At 41.6% G+C, this 23,139-nt stretch overlaps 1 protein-coding gene across 1 annotated transcript in view; it reads right to left on the reverse strand.

The window, feature by feature from the left end:
- Iftap (intraflagellar transport associated protein) overlaps nt 1-23,139 on the reverse strand; it is a 74,185-nt gene that overhangs the window by 46,063 nt on the left and 4,983 nt on the right. Inside the window, exon 2 of the mRNA XM_075961521.1 lies at nt 9,391-9,541. Coding sequence (XP_075817636.1) covers nt 9,391-9,523 — 133 coding nt within the window. The 5' untranslated portion in view covers nt 9,524-9,541. The remainder of the gene's footprint in view (nt 1-9,390; nt 9,542-23,139) is intronic.

Below are 23,139 nucleotides of genomic sequence, written 5' to 3' on the forward strand. Positions count from 1 at the left end.
CTGTGACAACAAATGATGGGCAAACATATCAATAAACGAATCCAAAACAAAGAGCAATGGGCTGTCTCTTCCAGCCCTACAGTTTAAACAGAAACAAATTTAAACAACTACGGGCTGCAGAGAGAACATGCATAGCCTTGTGACTGCTGTAAGGGCCTCTGTAATGTCATCTAGACCATGGTCCTCACAGTCAGAGACTCAGCGCTGCCACAGGATCATCTACAGAGACCCATAGAGAGAAAACCTCAGCTCCTCACGATAGGGACTCACTCCATAAGCCCAGAATAGACTTTGAAATCCATGCTTTCATAAAGGCTAGTTCTAAGAGCCAGCGAAGTCTAAAACTATTGTTAGGCATAACTGCAATGTGGCATGTGATTTTAAATTTCAAATAGTCATGTCTGAAAGAGATAAAAAAGAAAAAGTGAAGTTGACATTCATGTTGTTATTTAAATCCATTTCAATATAGTATCTTAATATTACTAACCATATCAAATGTAGGTAATAAAAAATATCATCTATATCCCTTTTTTTGTGACAGGTTTTCTCTGTGTAAAAGCCCTGGTTGTCCTGGAACTCACTTTGTAAACCAGACTAGCCTCAGATTCATGGAGATCTACCTGCCTCTGCCTCCAGAGTGCTGGAATTAAAGGAGTTCACCACCACACCCAGCAATATATTCTATTTTTATACTGAATCTTCAAAATCAAATACCTATTTTACAGTTATAGCATACCACAAATCAGAAGCCAAATTTAGATTAAAAATACTTATTTATTTTGATTTCCAAACATTTGCCTTTAAAAAATGACTCACATAACCAATCTGTCCCAAACACATTTAAACTTTTATCCTAATAAATCAACTGAGTGTGGTTTACCATATTTATATTTAAAAGAATTAAAAGTAAATAAATATTGAGTCCCAGACTCTCGATGGCACCAGCCACAGTTCAAGTTTTCAACGGTCACCTCTGGCTAGTAGCCAGTGTGCTAAAACAGGGCAGGCCTGTGTGAGCACAGACCACAGGACCGCCACACATCCCTGAAATGTGAACCCGCACAGCTCCTCGGGCAGCCAGATGTGCGTCAAAGACACAGATGTTGTCCTCTGGGATGGGACGAGATATGAAACTCTGAGCAAAATGGAAGCCTATTTAGGTTTTGGAACTCCAAGGCCAGAGCACCAGCATTTGTCTTAGACACTCAAACACGGAATATTCTGCATCATGTGGAAAGCCCTTTCCTGAAGACATACCACAAGAAAAAGAAAGTGCTAAGAAGAAAGGGTGGCAAATGAAATGAGAAAACACAGAGAAATGAGAAATGGAAGCTTCCATCAAGATCTGAAAAAAATCTTCGATTTCTACTTAATAAAAATAAAACAGGTTAAATGTTTCAAGGACCTAAAAGAGTCCCTTGGGGAGCTGACCTGTGGAGTATTTTAAGAAATAAAAAGAAAATTAGGAACAGATTAATTTAAGAGTTGTTAATCATAAAATCACAGTAGAGTCTCTTCAGTCCCCTGGGAGCACTCACAACGAATCCCAGCACTCAAGAGGGGGAGGCAGGAAGAACATAAGAAAGTCACGGTTGGCTGCACAGCAAGCTTGAGGCCAGCCCAGGCTTCATGAAAGCCTGTCATGGAAACCGAGAGTGCACACACAATGTAAACACTGGAAACCGAGAGTGCACACACAGTGTAAACACTGGAAACCGAGAGTGCACACACAGTGTAAACACTGGAAACAGAGAGTGCACACACAGTGTAAACACTGGAAACCGAGTTGCACACACACACAGGGAAGTGTAAACACTGGAAACCGAGTTGCACACACACACAGGGAAGTGTAAACACTGGAAACCGAGTTGCACACACACACAGGGAAGTGTAAACACTGGAAACCGAGTTGCACACACACACAGGGAAGTGTAAACAGTGGAAACCGAGTTGCACACACACACAGGGAAGTGTAAACACTGGAAACAGAGAGTGCACACACACACATGGAAGTGTAAACACTGGAAACCGACAGTGCACACACAGTGTAAACACTGGAAACAGAGAGTGCACACACAGTGTAAACACTGGAAACAGAGAGTGCACACACACACATAGGGAAGTGTAAACACTGGAAACCGAGAGTGCACACACAGGGAAGTGTAAATACTGGAAACCGAGAGTGCACACACACACAAACAGGGAAGTGTAAACACTGGAAACTGAGTTGCACACACACACAGGGAAGTGTAAATACTGAAAACCGAGAGTGCACACACACACACACAGGGAAGTGTAAACACTGGAAACCGAGAGTGCACACACACACAGGGAAGTGTAAACACTGGAAACCGACAGTGCACACACAGTGTAAACACTGGAAACTGAGAGTCAGTGAGGACTGCAATGCTCTGTAGTGGTCCAAGTTCTGTTATTGTACTAACATGCCTTGGGTCAGATGTTTTATAAAAAATCAGTTTGTTTAATTCATGGTTTTGAAATTCAAAGGCACAATGCCCGTATCTGCTGAGGGTGATGCCAGGGACTTGGGAAGGGCTTCATGGTGTAAGAACACAATGGGGGAGAAAACCCAAGTCAAGTCAGGAAGCCAAGGACAGTGAGAGATCTGCATTGCTCTTCCTATAATCACCCAGTTTAATTAGAAATTACTGACTCCACAAACAAAGTTCAGTCCCTCGTGAGGGCAGCATCCCATCAACCTAATAACCTCACACTAGGCCCCGTCCCTTAAAAGTTCCAACAACCACTATCGCCAAATAAATATTTACTTAAAAAATTCACATTTTCAAAACCTTTACAATGATATAAATTGACAAAGGGGGGAAAAGGCCTCTTCCACCTAGATATTCTAGGAAGTTCTTAAATTAAGAGATATCTTTATCCACAATGTTGACAACATATACTGTGTCTTCCAATGGGAAAAACAAAATTCCACACGCTGATTTCCAACACATATATTCCAGTTTAATTATCCTCTTGAACTGAAGACACTATTGAGAATTCATTAACTATCTGTTTAAAATTAGTAATTAATATCTCTAAACATTTTGGTAGAACATTGTATTTATAATCAAATATGTACCATGGTTTAAAAATCTTTTTTTTTTGAACTGCAAAAAAAAAAAACCTCCAAAATATAATCAACTTCAGTGTAATGTAGTGAGAATTATGTGCGATATTAACAGTCTCCAGCTGCTTTCCAGGGGTCTGAAGCAATAATGTGAATTTCTCTCAAAAAGCCTATAGTTTAATTTTACCAGAGAAATAAGTTTAATGGGATTACTGACCCTCTTAACACTCCTCTAAAGAAAATGAATCCCATAAGCATTCTGGCATATAACTATTATAAACATAAATAGAACAGTCAATCAATAGACATAGTAATGGACTTGAGAAGTTGAACTACTGAGGAAATGTGCCTCGGTCTGCCTGATGACCATGTCTCATGCAAAAGAACCAAACATGCTGGGACAAATGAAGGGCCTAAAAACAGGGTGGGGAGGCAGAAGCCTTCAGAAAACAACCGAATTTCTTAGCCTATCTGCCTGGATCAACTATCTAGGCTATCACTCAATTCTGAGTCATGTCCCTAAGTACCATTTGGTCTTTTAGGAGGTATTTAAATGTTTCAAGGGGGAAAAGGACAATTACTGATTTAAGACATATTTTTGTACATACAATTCCTTGCGCTTTAAGAGGAATTTTTCAGGTCATTAGTCTCTAATGTGAGCAGGCGCCTGGGGATACTTTGAAAGGAAACAGCAGCGAGCATGCTTGGAGCTGCAGTTTATGCGGCTCACATCGTCATTTATTTCAGCTCGGTTTGGGGCCCCATGCTGCATTCAAAAGGAAGTCACCACATGGGAAGCAGTTTCTTTCTCGGCATGCAATGGCCAAGACAGAATCTGAAGACAGACTAGATAAAGGGGAAGCTAATGCTAAGGTTTCACAATTCCATGGTACAAAAATAAAATCAGGTATACAAATAATATCTAAAGTAATACAGATTTAAACGTCATTAATTCTTCCAGTTTTATCTTTATCTGGACCATCTCATGCCAGCCATTCATACTGCCATGTTTAGGTCTAAAAAGCAAGAACTAAATCACTAGGCTCAGAGAAACCAAGCAACTTCCTAAACCCAATTTCATTAACAAAAAGATGCTATAATCCCGAGTTCACAGTAATGGTCATTCTGACATGATCTGCATATCATGACAAAACAGTTCATTCACGTGGTCCCCAAATTAATCAGCAGATCTAAATTATTCACTGCCCTCAAGTATAAATAAAACTCACAGCCTACATGTTTTGTTGAAGTATAAACAAAATAGATAATGATATTGTTTTTTTGGCTATCAAAGAAATAGGACACAATATTATATTGAGAGTCCAATACTGTCAAAATTGACAGCATTTTTTTAAAGAAAAAAAAGAAAACAGTGGGGTATGGGAAACCCTCACCTGAAAGGACTTCAAATATTGAACATTTTTCAGCAGGATACAAGATTAACTCAAAAAAAAATCAGTAGCCCTCCTGTATACAGATGATAAATGAACTGAGAAAGAAATCAGAGAAACATCACCTTTCACAATAGTCACAAATAGCATAAAATATCCAGAGTAACAATAACCAAAGAAGTGTAAACTTGTATGACCATAAATTTCAATCTTGGAAGAAAGAAATTGAGAAGACACCAGAAAGTAGAAAGATCTCCCATATTCTTGGGTAGGTAGAATTAACATAATAAAAATGGCAATCTTATCAAATGCTATCTACAGATTCAATGCAATGCCCATCAAAATCTCAGAAAAATTCTTCACAGACCTTGAAAGAATGGTAATCAACTTCATATGGAAAAGCAAAAAACCCAGGATAGCCAAAATAATCCTGTACAATAAAAGAACTTCTGGAGGCATAACAATCCCTGACTTCAAACTCTACTACAGAGCTACAGTACTGAAAACAGCCTAGTATTGGCATAAAAACAGACAGGAGAACCAATGGAACCGAATCAAAGACCTGGATATTAATCCAGACACCTTCAAACACCTGATTTTTGACAAAGAAGCAAAAATATCAAATGGAAAAAAGAAAGCATATTTAACAAATGGTGCTGGCATAACTGGATATCAACACGTAGAAGAACGAAAATAGATCCATATTTATCACCATGCAAAAAACACAAGTGCAAATGGATTAAACACCTCAATATACAGCCAGCCACACTGAACCTCATAGAAGAGAAAGTGGGAAGTACACTTGAACACATTGGCACAGGCGACCACTTCCTAAATATAACCCCAGTAGCACAGACTCTGAGAGAAACAATTAATAAATGGGACCTCTTGAAATTGAAAAGCTTCTGTAAAGCAAAGAACATGGTCAACAAGACAAAATGACAGCCTACAGAATTGGAAAAGATATTCTCTAACCCCATATCAGACAGAGGTCTGATTTCCAAAATATACAAAGAACTCAAGAAATTGGTCATCAAAAGAACAAATAATCCAATTAAAAAATGGAGTACAGACTTAAACAGAGAACTCTCAACAGAGGAATCTAAAATGACTGAAAGACACTTAAGGAAATGTTCAACATCATTAGTCATCAGAGAAATGCAAATCAAAACAACTCTGAGATTCTATCTTACACCTGTAAGAATGGCCAAAATCAAAAACACTGAGAACAACTTATGCTGAAGAGGATGTGGGGAAAAGGGAACACTCCTGCATTGCTGGTGGGAATGCAAGCTGTTACAGCCCCTTTGAATGTCAGTGTGGCGATTTCTAAAAAAATAAGGAAACAACCTTCCTCAAGACCCAGTAATACCACTTTTGGGTATATATCCAAAGGATGCCCAACCATGCCACAAGGACATGAGCTCAACAATGTTCACAGCAGTATTGTTTGTCATAGCCAGAACCTGGAAACAACCTAAATGCCCCTCGACCGAAGAGTGGATAAGGAAAATGTGGTACATTTACACAATGGAGTACTACACAGCAGAAAAAAATAATGACATCTTGAATTTTGCAGGCAAATGGATGGAGCTAGAAAACATCATTTTCAGTGAGGTAATCCAGACCCAGAAAAACAATTATCACATGTACTCATTCATAAGTGGTTTTTAGACATAAAGCAAAAAAAAAAAACAGCCCACAAATTACAATCCCAGAGAACCTAGACAACAATGAGGAGCCTAAGAGAGACATACATAGATCTAATCTACATGGGAAGTAGAAAAAGATAAGATCTCCTGAGTAAATTGGGAGCACGAGGACCTTGGAAGAAGGTTGAAAGGGAGGGGAGAGGCAGGAAGGGGAGCAGAGAAAACATAGAGCTCAATGAAAATCAATTAAAAAGAATATTTTAATATATATGAGAATTGGAGAAGAAAAGGCCCAAGTTAAAATTTGATATTCATTTATGATTTATATGCCTTAGTCTGAATGTAAACTCATACATTTTTAATTACATGTTTTAATGCATAGGTATTTTTACTCTAACTTAGCACATGAGGTCAGATGTGGACTTTTGTACATGTGGAATCAGGAATTTTCAGGTTTCAGATTTTCAAATTAGAAGTGTTCAACCTATACCTTGAACAATCAAACAAAAATGTCAGATTCCCTTTTCCCTCTCTTCATTAAAATGTCCTTGCTTTTGCATGCTCAGGATTTCAAATCAGGAGATCAGGTTTACTATGAAGGTCATGGTCTCCAGACAGGAAAGCCCTATTCTCAACCATGGATATACATTAAGTCACCAGAGGAGCTTTTACAAAATGGTGGCTCCTTGGCCCCAGCTAAGCTGCAGAATGGGCTCTGTAACAACAGAGTCCAAAAGCCTCTCAGATGAGTCTAATATGAGATTCAGTGGAGAGATCTCAAATGTGTATTGATGGCCCAGAAAGGGCCAGCGTTGAAAGCAGAACCTAAAGTGGACACAGCTCTAATGCACATAAATGAACAAGGTGCACACAGTTTCAGATGGAACGAAAGCACTCCAAGGCAGGCACATGAGTGCACACATTTTCAGACAGAACTAAAGAATTCCGTGGCAGCCGGGCGGTGGTGGCGCACGCCTTTAATCCCAGCACTCGGGAGGCAGAGGCAGGCAGATCTCTGTGAGTTCAAGATCAGCGTGGTCTACAAGAGCTAGTTCCAGAACAGGCTCCAAAACCACAGAGAAACCCTGTCTAGAAAAACCAAAAAAAAAAAAAAATTCCGTGGCAAGGGTCTTGAGCTCCAACTAACATTGCTATACATAGCGGACAATGAGGACTACTGAGAACTCAAGAACAATGGCAATGGGTTTCTGATCCTACTGCACGCACTGGCTTTGTGGGAGCCTAGGCAGTTTGGATGCTCAACTTACTAGACCTGGATGGAGGTGGGGGTTCCTTGGACTTCCCACAGGACAGGGAACCCTGATTGCTTTTCGGGCTGGGGGGGGACTTAATTAGGGGAAGGGGAGGGAAATGGGAGGCGGTGGCAGGGAAGAGACAGAAATCTTTAATAAATAAATAAATTTAAAAAAAAAAGCTAGAGCAAATAGGCCAAGCAGTGATTTAATTAAAAAAAAAAAGGAAATCACATACCAGATCTTTTCATGTGACCTAAAAAGTTAGAATCATTTTTTTCATAAAATTACTAAGCATTTAAGTGTTGGCTCAATTAAAAATGAACACTATATAGAATGAGCAAGCACATAATGAAACACACACTGTGAGTTTAGACTTCAGGCTCCATCCAGGCCACATCATTCCAGGTGAAAGGGATCTTTCCTAGTTATCCTCCTGGATATTGGAAATAGACAAGATTGCCGGGCAAAAATGGGAAGATTGGGGGTGGGGGTGGGGTGGGAGTAAGGGGAGATGGGGAGAGAGAAGTGAGAAGGGGAGGATGAGGAGAGCTTGGGGAAATGGGACGGTTGGGATGGAGGAAGGGTGGATATGGAAACAGGGAAGTAGATATCTTAATTAAGGGAGCCATTTTAGGGTTGGCAAAAGTCTTGACTCTAGAGGGGTTCCCAGGTGTGCAAGGAGATGCCCCCAGTTTGTTCCTTGGGCAGCTGAGGAGAGGGTGCCTGAACTGGCCCTATCCTATAGCCACACTGATGAATATCTTGCATATCACCATAGAACCTTCATCTGGTGATGGATGGAGATAGATACAGAGACCCACATTGGAGCACTGGACTGAGATCCCAAGGTCCAAAGGAGGAGCAGAAGGAGGGAGAACATGAGCAAGGAAGTCACCCACTGAGATGGCGGGACTGATCTAATGGGAGCTCACCAAGGCCAGCTGGACTAGGACTGATGGAGCATGTGATCTCGGAACGTGGCTGACAATGAGGGCTGACTGAGAAGCCAAGGACAATGGCACTGGGTTTTGATTCTACTGCATGTACTGGCTTTGTGGGAACCTAGTCTGTTTGGATGCTCACCTTCCTAGACGTGGATGGAGGCGGAGGCTGGAGGACCTTGGACTTCCCACAGGGCAGGGATCCCTGACTGCTCTTTGGACTGGAGAGGAAGGGGGAGGAGGAGGAAAATGGGAGGAGGTGGAAATTTTTAATAAAAAAAAGTTTCAAAAAAGAAACCTCAGCACCATCCTCATCAACAGTATCACCATCATTCCAAAAATGATAACCACACCAAATGTGTTAACCACTGTGACCAGTTCTGCAAAGCATATCCTTATTCTTTAGCATCCTTTGAGGGTGGTGCCATGATTAGTCCTACGTTCTGGTAACAACCCCTATCAAAGTCAAGTAGCTAGAAAATGATCACACCAAAATCCAAATGCAGAGAGTGTCTTAGTTTTAAATGTGCTTTTAACAGCTTGAAAGATAAAATGAAGTGAACAGCTAAAATTTTCTCAGCTCATCTGCAGTTATCAAGTATCTCTGACTCTACAACACAATTCCTGAACAAATAAACACTTAGGTGTTTACACCTATCAGTCACAAAGTCTCTAGCAAGAATGATGTGCTCTAAGGAGGTGAATGAATGGTCATGAGTCTTCTGAAAAGACACCGAAGGCACAGACTTAAGAAGTCATTTACTTGTTGCTGTAAAATGTTACTTCATGTAGCTCTCCAGGTGAGGAAGGACTCAGCTTTCTTTACAGGGCTGGCTACTGGGAGTTTGATGATGCTCCAATGAGTATATGGGCAAGACAAATTGGACTTCTTTTTCATTTTCTTCTTATTTTTTTAGGGGGGAAGGGGATACAGCAGGACATCACCAGGGTAAAGGGGTTGGCAGACCTGGGAGGACTAGGCAGTGAGTTTTTTCAGGGCTCATGATATACAATTTCCAAATAATCAATAAAAATATTATGAAAAATTCAATATTTTACCTTTTGGAAGATGAGTAAAAGTGCTCAGAAATTCTTCATATGTTTGCTCAGGACAATTAATAAACTTATCCAAGACTTCTTTCATTAACTGATCTTCATCCATTATCTCTGGTCTCGGTATTTGGGCAGGCATTCCTATTCACGGGCCACTCTACAAGACAAAGACAAACACAAGCTAGAGAGTAAGGCAGCTTCAGCAACACTGTGGAGAGGAATTCAGGGCCACAACAGGCAGGGGAATCGCTGCTGGAGCAGTAGACTCCGGTAAGAGCTGGAAGTTTCAGCACATCCTGGGCTGTGAACTGCTAACTACCTATTTTGATTTGGATTTTATTTTTCTCAGTATAAGTTTAAGTCACAAGAATAGTGTCACATAACTCAACTAGAAACTAAAAATCTTTCAATGTGAGAAGAGTCTCAGAGGACATCTACGGACCACCATCACCATCACCACTACCACCCCATGTAGTAGCAACAACTATTGGAGCTGGTATGATCAGGTACTTCAGTGTTAGCTTCCACAACCCCAGGTAAGTTCATAAAGCCAAACATTCCTGCCCAGTCCCTGAACTCAAGCCCTTAAAACAACAAATCACACTTCGCTCTATCTACTGTGAGAACAGAAGTACTATAACTAGCAAGAAGTGGCCCTGCCTGTATCTTAGCACATGCAGGTCTTAGAATCCTGACATTCCACTGAAACCATTGGCAGTCCTACTAAAAATCCTAAAAATAAACTTACGTCTGTCTCCCTAACCTACCCCAAGTGGTACTTGAGTCCATGAAAGAGTACTGAATAATTTTAACCCCTTTAGTATCTGACATCCTTGAACAAGGACACACTGAACCATCTTAATCTTCTCATTATATTTGTTGGAACACATTTATTTTCCAAAACTGAGTTCAGAGTTGAGGTTCTCCAAGCCACCCACACACAGAGACCACTCTCTACCATGGGAAGAGCTGGCTGTTACTTCTCATGCCACCTGTACTGTGTACTTAGGACATTCTCTATAGAGAGTTATATGTATTTCTTCGTCTGCTTCTATACTCACAATCAAAAAGACCGACTCCATCTTCTCATACTTGTATCCCAAATACTTAAGACCTTTAAGACCTTGGGGTGTGGTGTAGAGCTGGTAGCCTAATGTTGAGCTAAAGATGCTCATTTGAACAGGTACAATGGTCAAAATGTCACTAGACTTGACAAATCAGCTGAACTTGGCCAATGACTTTACCTGTCCTTGGAACCCTATCAAGCCCTCAGTCAATGGACTGGGAAAGATTTGATACCACATCACCTGTAAGTGTGTAATTGATAGCACATTCACAGTATGACAAACTGGAGCTGAGACTCCGACATGGTCTGGGTGTGGACTAATTCTATTCAACTGAACATCACATTCACAACACCACTGGCCCCTTCACACAGAACTCATTTTTTCATGCTGCTAACTGTCTCATTCTTTGCAGTTTGAACTTAGTATTCATTCATGATATCATATCTGGTTGAATTCCATTCATTCTGTATAAAATATTATTTTATAAAGCCTTGGGAAAAATGATTATCTACATTAAGGAGAAGAAGAAGAAACACTGCCAAAGTAATACATGCAGAATAATAAAAAGGGGATAAGGGACCACTACACTATATGGTAAGAAATTATTGTACCAAGTTTCTTTTTATTTTTCTGGAACTGGGGAGAGAGCTCCATAGTGGTGCTCTTACAGAGGACCAGAGTTCAGTTCCCAGAAGCACATCTGGAGGCACACAACTGTCTGTAACTCCAGCTCCAGGAGGATCTGACTCCTCTGGCCTCTACAGGCACACACACACACACACACACACACACACACATACACACACACACGCATACACACATACACACAAACACACATACACAAATACACATGCATACACACATACACACACAATTAAAAATAATAGAAATCCATCTTTTAAATGATAATCTTTCATTTAAAAAGGAATAAAAATCTGGTAGTTGTTACTAACTTTTAGATATCCTTTACTACAGCTATCATAACCCTTTACATTACAAACAACACAGGAATGTCTAAGGTACAGAGCATTAAAGGTGCAAATTAGTCCCTAACCCCACAAATCCCACCTGCAAACTCTGTCAGAAGTCTAGTAAATATATTTCTAAACCTGTCTCTACGTTTATGATTACAGACATTTTTACAAAAACAGGGATATAATAAGCTATTCTCTACATATAGATTTGTGTGTGTGTATAATAACATAATCAGATCCATGGCATCCCACCACTTAGGAATTAGAAATCTAGCCTGATCTTTCAAACAGCTTCACAGTCACAGTCCTTGTATGTACATTTAGGAAAGTTACTTGATATCTCTAGACCTATTTCCTCTTCTCCTGGAAGGGGCACTGTAATGGCTCAGCCTCGTTTCCTAAACTTCAGTTTTGATATTAAATACTAAGGAGGTAAAAGTGCTTTCTGAAGATGATGTTCAAACTCATTTACTGACAAGACCTGACCTGAATTAACATGAAAGTATCTCTGCTTCTTATTTTTTCTACCCAGTGTGACTCATCACATTTTCAAAACAACACAAAACTGCCTTCTCAGCCCACCTGGAGATTTGTACAATGCATGTCATATGTACCACCTACCTTACTAAAATCCAAAGTATTCTGAAACACATGTGAACCTACGGGTTTTACAGAGCCATGAAGCTCTATTAAGCTCACAAAACTGTTCTACAAATGAAATGTATGTCCACCTTAGGGAACGTAGCCTTCCTCATGATAATGAAGAAGACGATGGCAGAGAATCACTTTGATTGTGAACACTCTGATGCTTTGAACGCACTGATGGTAGTACAAGATAACACCTCGTACATTCCAATCTCACATGAAGCATGATGCCAGAGGACTAAATGAAAACAATAGTCCGGGTAGCAACTTCAAATTAAAGGCACCATTTCAAGCTACTTGTACCTGAAGATTGGATACCTAAAATGTCACCACTTACAACAAATCTATCTATAGCAATGTGCAGCCTTCAGCAATGGAAAGCTTATTAAGGTATGCTTGTAGCTGACAGATAATAAATACCAACAAAGAACCTCACCAATGACTACCATTTCCCTATCAGCAGGACATACATGAAAACACAACAATCTCAACATCTGCCTACTTTCCCACAATTGGAGCAAGCATAATACCAATAATCCAGTCCTCAAAGCATTCAGCTGGTCTACTTCAGTGCATCAAAAATGGCCAAGTTGTGGTTTCTACCACCGCAAATGTCTTCTCAAACTTATGTTTATTTAAAAAAAAAAACAGTCACAGAAATTTCTTTAGGTCTCCTTTCCAAAGTTCCAATTGGTATATTTTGATTATTTACTCTCAATATAGCTCAGTAATATCAAAGGCAAATGGCGAACAGGCTATATACAGCACAGCACTGAAGGGAAAAAAATCCTTCAAGCTTCTCATTTCATTTCTGTGTTTGTAACAATCCAGGCATTTGGGCTTTTTTAAGACTTTCACAAACTGTCAACTGTTGAAGAATTTAACGAGTACCCATCATCCAATTTAGACCTTTCATTACCTAGAAAAGCATTAGGAGCCCAATGTTAAAGGTCCCCGGAGACTGACAAAGCAGATCCCCCTTTCGCAGACAGCCTGGTGGTTTATGCAAATGCCAGTGGTTTTCTAGATGAAGCATGCTTTTCATTTACCACCCACATACTAGTGTGTCTTTATCATGAAACAGTTTTCTAAAAGAAAAAAGAGAAAGAGAGGCTTGCCTAGATAACAAGATTCATATTTTTTGGCTTGGTTTTGTTTTATGCTTTGAGCACCACATGAAAGGCGTAGAACATAATGGTAAGTAAAGGTATATAAATAGATACTGGTAAATCATAAGAACCCTTCCACCATCTGAGCCTTGGAAAGGAAATACAGAACATTCACTGCTCTGCCCTGACTGCTAATGTCACTTGGAAATCAGGTGCTTAGGAATTGGCTAGCTTTTCCCCTTGGCTTGGTCTGAGAGTCAGGAGAGGAAAATCCCATCACCTCCCAGAGGTAATGTTGTGTATTATCAAGTTATAAAGCCAACAATTATATAAGCAGAGTGCTGTGTGCACTAAAATGTCTGCTACAATGAAGTGTGGAATGTGATGTCATCACCATCAACAGCACATCTTCGCTATCTTCTGATCTTCATGTAATGAACTCACCCAATAAAATGCAACTGTCCCAGACAAGAGCGGTAAGCCTTAAGACACAGGCCCCTGTGGACTAATCTTCTTCCATGGTGCACTGCCTGGTTTTCTAACAACACAGAGGATTATATGTCTGTAAAAATGTTTTTAAAACTGTGATATGTCAAGCCGGGCGATGGTGGCGCACGCCTTTAATCCCAGCACTCGGGAGGCAGAGGCAGGCAGATCTCTGTGAGTTCGAGACCAGCCTGGTCTACAGAGCTAGTTCCAGGACAGGCTCCAAAGTCAAAGAGAAACCCTGTCTCGAAAAACCAAAAAAAAAAAAAAATGTGGTATGTCCCATTGCAACTTGAAAACAATAATAAACTTCTAAGGAGCGGTACTGGCTTTCTCAGAGCCCACCTTCTGCACATTACAGTTCTGGGAAGTAAAACTTCACTGAAGGAGATGAAGGAGGACAGGAGGACACACCAGCAATGTAATTTACTTTACCTAAGGAAACAGCAATCAGCCTCGGTATGTCACAGGTTGGCTGTCCTTTTGTGGTGGTATAAACAGTCAAGTCTCCGAAAGACTGAACTGTACTACAAGCAGGTTATTGTGACTGGTTCATAAGGTAGGGAAGAGCAAGTGTGAAGAGCTGGCCTCCTGGACTCAACTACAACCACGCAGCACTTGCCCACTAAGACTTCCCAGAGTCTTTTACACCATACCAAGAAGAGGGAAAGAAACTCAGCTTCTCTGGGCTGGAGTGGTGGCTCCACCCAGGCTCCAGAGGACCTGAGTTCATTTCCCATATATTAGGCAACTCACACACACCTGCAACTCCAATCCCAAAGGATCCAAAACCCTCCTCCAGCCTCCTTGGGCACTGGAATCACAAACATTATTTTAAAGTTTTGGTTTTTTTTTAAGAATTTTAGATTTTCAGAGTTGATTGCTACCTGGAGCTTACCTAGTACAAATGAATGAATGTGAACAAACAGGGGAAAGGAACTTCACCTGGAGTTTTGTCAACTGATGCCACTGATGAGTTATCATGTATGGTTCTTGTGTGATAAGCCACAAAGAGAAGTTTATGATCAGGAACACAAAGAAACCAGCAGGAATGTAACTAAAGAGGAATGGAATTGGTGAAAAGAGAAACTATAACTTTGAGGAGGAGAGGATAGGGGCATATCAGTGGATTTGGAGGGTGGAAAGTGAAGGGAGAAATGTAATTAAAATATAAAATAAAAGAGAGAGAGTGTGATTGTCAACTTCCATAAGAGAGAGAAAACAAAATGTGATATTGTGTTCAGCTCAGAAAATTAAACAAGAGTAAAAGTCATTGGTTGCCTTCTACTGTAGAGTACAGCTGAACGTGGTCACCTTCTACTCTAGAGTACAGCTGAACGTGGTCACACTCTACTGTAGAGTACAGCTGAACGTGGTCACCCTCTACTGTAGAGTACAGCTGAACGTGGTCACCCTCTACTGTAGAGTACAGCTGAACGTGGTCACCCTCTACTGTAGAGTACAGCTGAACGTGGTCACCTTCTACTGTAGAGTACAGCTGAACGTGGTCACCCTCTACTGTAGAGTACAGCTGAAACCCTCCTTCCACTTGGAATCCTTCTTGCCTCTGATAAATTGTTTCCAGAAGGAATAAAAACAAAACAAAAAAGAACAAAACTAATGTTATGTGTGTAGACTACTGCTTCCAAGACAATCCAGCCAATTTAAATTCAATACACCTAGGAGATGAGTATGTACATACATTCTAGAGACCAATAAATTTATAGATCTCTATATGTAGAGACCTATAAATACACCCAAAGAAATAAAGGAAGAGATCAGAGGACAGCAGAAATATGAAACAAAACATAACATAGACTAGAAAAGAACCTGCAGTTCTCTACTGTTCTTTCATCAGGATGAGATAAAAGTAGACAACTCCAGCATCAAAGGATGCCCCACACTTCAAGCTGCAAACTTTTAGTGACATGCCTCTGCAACACATGAAAGCCAGAGAATGCTTCATTAACACCCAGGGTGCTGAGGGTAGAAGCATGTGGGCCTGGATCCCCCAGGCATAAACCTCTGCGGTGAAAAGTAAAGGAAGCATTTGGGGGAAGGTAGGAAAGGCTTTGGGATTACTGTTGACCTCACAGTTTCAAAACAGATGTACTATCTTCCAGGCCCAGGTCTTAGAAGTAGGTATATCTTAATCACCATCCACTTTCCCTGACATACATATCATCTTAAAGAAAAGAGTAAGAGAGAATATCCATACTAAAGATTGCACACAGTATAAAGAGTGTGGGCTTAGTAAGTGCTTAACATGAATGTAGATATCACAATGACTGCTTCAACAAACACACGTCTGGTTCCTTCTTATAGAGGTTTAAAGGTTCCTTATTCTATACAAGACCCCATTTTCCTAATAGGAATGACTATGAAGAAGCATTTGATGATGGCCTTAAAACTACAATAACATGAAACTCAATGAAAGAATGCTAAAGTGAAGGAAGAAAGGGGAATAACTATAGGTCAAGGCAAAATAGAATATGTTATAAAGAAAACAGGAAAAACAGAAAATCTTCAGGTCGTATGGTGAGGAAAAAGTAATTTTTAGACTTGAACCCAAAAGCATAATCCACAAGAGAAAAATCTGACTAATTTTATTAAAAGCAGAAAGTGTCCTTCTGCAAAGACCTATTAAGATGTAGAGAAAAACTGGAAGAAAATATTAACAAATCACATATTCAACAAGAGAGCAGCATCTGGAATATGCAGATTCCTCCTGAAATCCAGCATTACATCAGTTTAAAAGGACAAAAGACATGCATGGATACTTGGTCAAAAAAAATACACAAATAGCAAATTAAAACCATGAAAGATAACTGATATGATCGCTATTGGAAAAATAAAAAAGTATTTTCATACACAAACTGTACACTAATGCTCACTGCAGCTTTATCTATAACAGTCAAACTCTGAAAACAATCCAAACACCCATCAAGTAGTGCTGGTTATACAAACTGCGATGCAGCCACACCAAGGAACACTGTTCAGCACTAAGATGAAAACAAACTATTGATTCATGCAACTTAGCTTTCAAAGGAAATGTGCTGGGTGAAGCCAGGGTTAAAAGGTACATATTTATCCTATTGTTCCATTTATATGCCGTTCATAAAATGTATAACTGTAGAAATAGAGAACACAGTAATGGTTACTAGGGTCAGGGGTGTGGGGGGAACAAGGAGGAATATTAAGTCTTGTGTATACAGCTGGATATCACTGGGTGGCAGTGATTTGGCAAAATTACACAATATAACGGAGACACATATACACAAATGGGTGCATGAATGATGAAATCCAAATATATTTTGTGGCTTATGCCAATATCAATTTCTGAAATTTTGTATTACTTATGCAAGATGTTAACTTTGCAGAAGTCTAAACCAAGGACGCATGGAACTTCTCTGTTCAGTTCTTTGCAGCCCCCTATGAATCTATCCTATGGTTATTTCAAAGGTAAGGCAACTGAAGCTGAAGAGACCCGAGGATGGAAAAGTAACTGCAAGACTTCTACCAAGGACATGGAGACGAGACTGGTGTGTTGACTTCTTTCTTCTTGGAGCACTTGGGGGTCAGGAATAACACTAGTGTGCAAAAGAGCATGCTTAAGCAGAAACACTCTGCTTGGAAAGTTTGCTTTCTCTTCCTGCACATCCACCCAAGCCACTATCATAATGCTTCTGGGGCAACCATTCATTAAGCCTTTCTGCTCATCAGCAGGTTGCATAAAATCAATTTTATCTCCCCAAAATATGCTCTTCTCCCAGCAACTGAAGTCAGTCTGGAAACCTTGGTGTTAAGGAACAAAGGCTGTCCAACTAAATATATTTTTAACAACAGTTATTAGTTAACAGAAACAAAGAAAGCACTCACAGCTAAGCACTTACTCCTTGTTTTCAAAAAGTTGATTAACTGTACACCTGCAGGAGACACCAAGGGGAATTGTTCTTGCAATCAGGAAGGGCGCCTTTTCACTGCCATACCTTTCTCAATTCATATTTAATATATGGCTATGTGGAATCACAAAAAAAACACCCTACCCTTACCTTTGGCTAAAAATTCCTCTAAGCAACTAGTGATCTCTAGACAGTGCATTTACCAAGAAAATTCTGCACACATCTCAGCCATTTTCAGCCATCGCCCTAGCCCCAATATGCCATCAACTGCCTTCCTGAATTAACAGAAGATACTAGTATGGTTCTGTGATCCTTTTTCTCAACGCCCCTGGTAAAATTTCTAATCCAGAGGAAGAACTAGCATTTAATAGCTCCCAAACTACACAATGTTTCAACAGTAAAAGATGTTCCGGCTCAACTATTTCACTAGTATGCAATGTCCTGTTGACATGTATGGCCCCTGTAATCGTATGACAACTCTGACAGAGAGATGCCCTGCTTACTTAAAGTCGTCCCCTCTCTAGACTTTCCTGAGTCCGCCAGCCACCTGCACAATGCACAGCCTTTTGCAATACCAGAACATCAGCTTCAAGTAAAATCACACAGCTGGTCGGGAGCAGGTGTAGACCAGGGAACTAAGTCAACACGGCCTGTAGGAATACATTTCTGAGTGTTTCAAAATGCCAGATCTTGCAAATAAAACTGACCTTTTCACTTGGCATTCTCTTAAAAGAAATAAGATTTTTGAGACGTGCATCTCAGCTATTTTTAATTCAGACTCCTATGACTGGAATAACAAATGGGCTTTAAGAAAGAACGCAATGCTTCCATTTGCAGCTTTGCCTCCATGTACACAACCGAGCACAGTGGTGCACACATACAAACTGCCTTTGCCAACACAGTCTCTATCTAGATAAAATATCACAAACGCCTCTTTCTCTAAAAAGGAATTGTTTTATGATTTTTTTTCTAGCACATTACAAAACTCTGTCGGTTTTTGCCACTTTATTTTAAAGCAATGATCTCACACTGAATCCGAGAGAAGGGAACCCCTAGAGGAAAATACTAGACCCCTGCTCAGGGGGTCCTTACTTAACTGCTTTAAATAAAAAGTGGCAAATCATTTGACATGGCTGCTCTTGACAGCCCATCACCCTAACTGCAGATTGCATCCTTTTCTACTTCTGTTTCCTTCCTCTTTTCTCCTTTGTCAGTTTCAAACGTGGCTCCAATTTGCAATTCACAGGACAAGTCAAACTTGCCTGTTTCTATTGCTTCCCTAAGCACCAGGGCCTCATTACTTGAGACATAACATCCATGCCTATCTCAGTGCTATGAGGAGAGGCCACTAGCCTTGCTCCCTGTTATCGTGAAGCTGCTCTTCCACTTAGAGAGCAGAGGTGGACCAGCCTAAAGGGAGCAAAGCTGAGAATCTAGTTTGGTGTTCCTCCTCTGCCTTCCCCCAATTCCCCAGCACACAGACGCTGCAGCTGCTGCCCTTGGAAAGTTAGTTAACTTTCTGTCCTTACATAGCTTGAATATGAAAACAAAGGCACTGGACTTGAAGCTGTCTTTCATCTCTTTTTTTTTCCAATTATGCTTCCTTGACTGTTCAATTACAATGTCAGTCTATCGTATTATTAAGGCTTTTATCTCTCCCATGAAATAAAGCTATTTTTATTCTGTAATTAAGTTGACTGGTATTCTTTAGTTCTCCACTCTTTTTTGATTTAAAAAGGATAAATCAATATATTTCAGTAGGAGTTGGAATCTGATTCTGCCTCAAGGTTTTAAAATGGGCTAAGTAACCTATGATTGTGATTTCCTGATGAACATCAAAGAACAGTGAAGAAAAGTTGGATGTGAGAAAAATAAAAGGTGTGTTCACTGGCAATCAAAATCAGAAATGGCTGCCTCGACTGGCAAGATGGCTTAGCAGGGAAGGGCACTTGCTGCCAAGCCTGGCAACCTGAGGTCAATCCTTGGAACCCATATGGCAGAAGGAGAAAAGCAATTCCCCAGATTATCCTCACCTCCACACACATGCTTTCACATGCTCACACACACATGCCATCACATGCACACATGCACACACATGCCATCACATGCACACACATGCCATCACATGCACACATGCCATCACATGCACACATGCACACACATGCCATCACATGCACACACATGCCATCACATGCACACACATGCCATCACATGCACACACACCATCACATGTACACACATGCTATCACATGCACACACATGCCATCACATGCACACACATGCCATCACATGCACACACATGCCATCACATGCACACACATGCTATCACATGCACACACATGCCATCACATGCACGCACATGCCATCACATGCACACACATGCCATCACATGCACACACATGCCATCACATGCACACATGCCATCACATGTACAAATGCCATCACATGAACACACATGCCATCACATGCACACACATGCCATCACATGCACACACATGCTATCACATGCCATCACATGCACACACATGCTATCACATGCCATCACATGCACACACATGCCATCACATGCACACACATGCCATCACATGCCATCACATGCACACATGCCATCACATGTACACACATGCCATCACATGCACACACATGCCATCACATGCACACACATGCTATCACATGCACACACATGCCATCACATGCACACACATGCCATCACATGCACACACATGCCATCACATGCACACACGCCATCACATGCACACACATGCCATCACATGCACACATGCCATCACATGCACACACATGCCATCACATGCACACATGCCATCACATGCCATCACATGCACACATGCCATCACATGCACACACATGCCATCACATGCACACACGCCATCACATGCACACACATGCCATCACATGCACACATGCCATCACATGCACACACATGCCATCACATGCACACATGCACACACATGCCATCACATGCACACATGCCATCACATGTACACACGCCATCACATGCACACATGCCATCACATGTACACACATGCCATCACATGCACACATGCCATCACATGTACACACATGCTATCACATGCACACACATGCCATCACATGAACACGCATGCTATCACATGCACACACATGCCATCACATGCACACGCATGCCATCACATGCACACACATGCCATCACATGCACACACATGCCATCACATGCACACATGCCATCACATGCACACACATGCTATCACATGCCATCACATGCACACACATGCCATCACATGCACACACATGCCATCACATGCACACATGCCATCGCATGCACACACATGCCATCACATGCACACACACACACGCCATCACATGCACACACATGCCATCACATGCACACGCCATCACATGCACACACACGCCATCACATGCACACACGCCATCACATGCACACACATGCCATCACATGCACATACACACACGCCATCACATGCACACACATGCCATCACATGCACACACGCCATCACATGCACACACACGCCATCACATGCACACACACGCCATCACATGCACACACACGCCATCACATGCACACACGCCATCACATGCACACACGCCATCACATGCACACACATGCCATCACATGCACACATGCCATCACATGCACACACATGCCATCACATGCACGCACATGCCATCACATGCACACATGCCATCACATGCACACACATGCCATCACATGCACACACATGCCATCACATGCGCACACATGCCATCACATGTACACATGCCATCACATGCACACACGCCATCACATGCACACACATGCCATCACATGCACACACATGCCATCACATGCCATCACATGCACACACACGCCATCACATGCACACACATGCCATCACATGCACACACATGCCATCACATGCACACACATGTCATCACATGCCATCACATGCTATCACATGCCATCACATGCACACACGCCATCACATGCACACACGCCATCACATGCACACACATGCCATCACATGTACACATGCCATCACATGCACACACATGCCATCACATGCACACACGCCATCACATGCACACACGCCATCACATGCACACACATGCCATCACATGTACACATGCCATCACATGCACACACGCCATCACATGCACACACATGCCATCACATGCACACATGCCATCACATGCACACACGCCATCACATGCACACATGTCGTCACATGCACACACGCCATCACATGCACACACATGCCATCACATGCACACACATGCCATCACATGTACACATGCCATCACATGCACACATGCCATCACATGCACACACGCCATCACATGCACACACGCCATCACATGCACACACATGCCATCACATGTACACATGCCATCACATGCACACACGCCATCACATGCACACACATGCCATCACATGCACACATGCCATCACATGCACACACGCCATCACATGCACACACGCCATCACATGCACACACATGCCATCACATGCACACATGCCATCACATGCACACACGCCATCACATGCACACATGTCGTCACATGCACACACGCCATCACATGCACACACATGCCATCACATGCACACACGCCATCACATGCACACACGCCATCACATGCACACACATGCCATCACATGCACACACGCCATCACATGCACACACGCCATCACATGCACACACATGTCGTCACATGCACACACGCCATCACATGCACACATATGCCATCACATGCACACACATGCCATCACATGCACGCACATGCCATCACATGCACACACGCCATCACATGCACACACGCCATCACATGCACACACATGCCATCACATGCACACACATGCCATCACATGCACACACATGCCATCACATGCACACACATGCCATCGCATACACACATGCCATCGCATGCACACATGCCATCACATGCACACACATGCCATCACATGCACGCACATGCCATCACATGCACACACACGCCATCACATGCACACACATGCCATCACATGCACACACATGCCATCACATGCACACACATGCCATCACATGCACACACACGCCATCACATGCACACACATGCCATCACATGCACACACACGCCATCGCATGCACACACACGCCATCACATGCACACACATGCCATCACATGCACACACATGCCATCACATGCACACATGCCATAACATGCGCACACAAATGTTAAAACACTGCCTTTTTATCCTACTGTAATACTTGCTGCTTACGTGCAAGGCCAAAGTTTGGAGGGGTTTGGGTTTTTTTGCTTTGGTTTGTTTTTTTGTTTGCTTGACCCCTCACATGACTGAACATGCATTTAAGTCACTATTGCCCCTTAATCCAAAGTATGTGTTCAAAACTCTCCAGGGGATGCCTGAAACTGCAGGTGCATCAGACCCTACTCTATGTTTTTCTATCCATATTTACAATAAAGTTTAACTTACGAATTAGGCAAAGTAAGAGCGCTTTTAAAAACACACACAGAAGAGAAGTAGCTCTGTACCATTTTGAAATCTGTATATGTATGATCAGCCTTCCTCTTAT

This window comes from Microtus pennsylvanicus, chromosome 2 (genome assembly GCF_037038515.1).
Source record: "Microtus pennsylvanicus isolate mMicPen1 chromosome 2, mMicPen1.hap1, whole genome shotgun sequence".
Lineage (NCBI taxonomy): Eukaryota > Metazoa > Chordata > Mammalia > Rodentia > Cricetidae > Microtus > Microtus pennsylvanicus.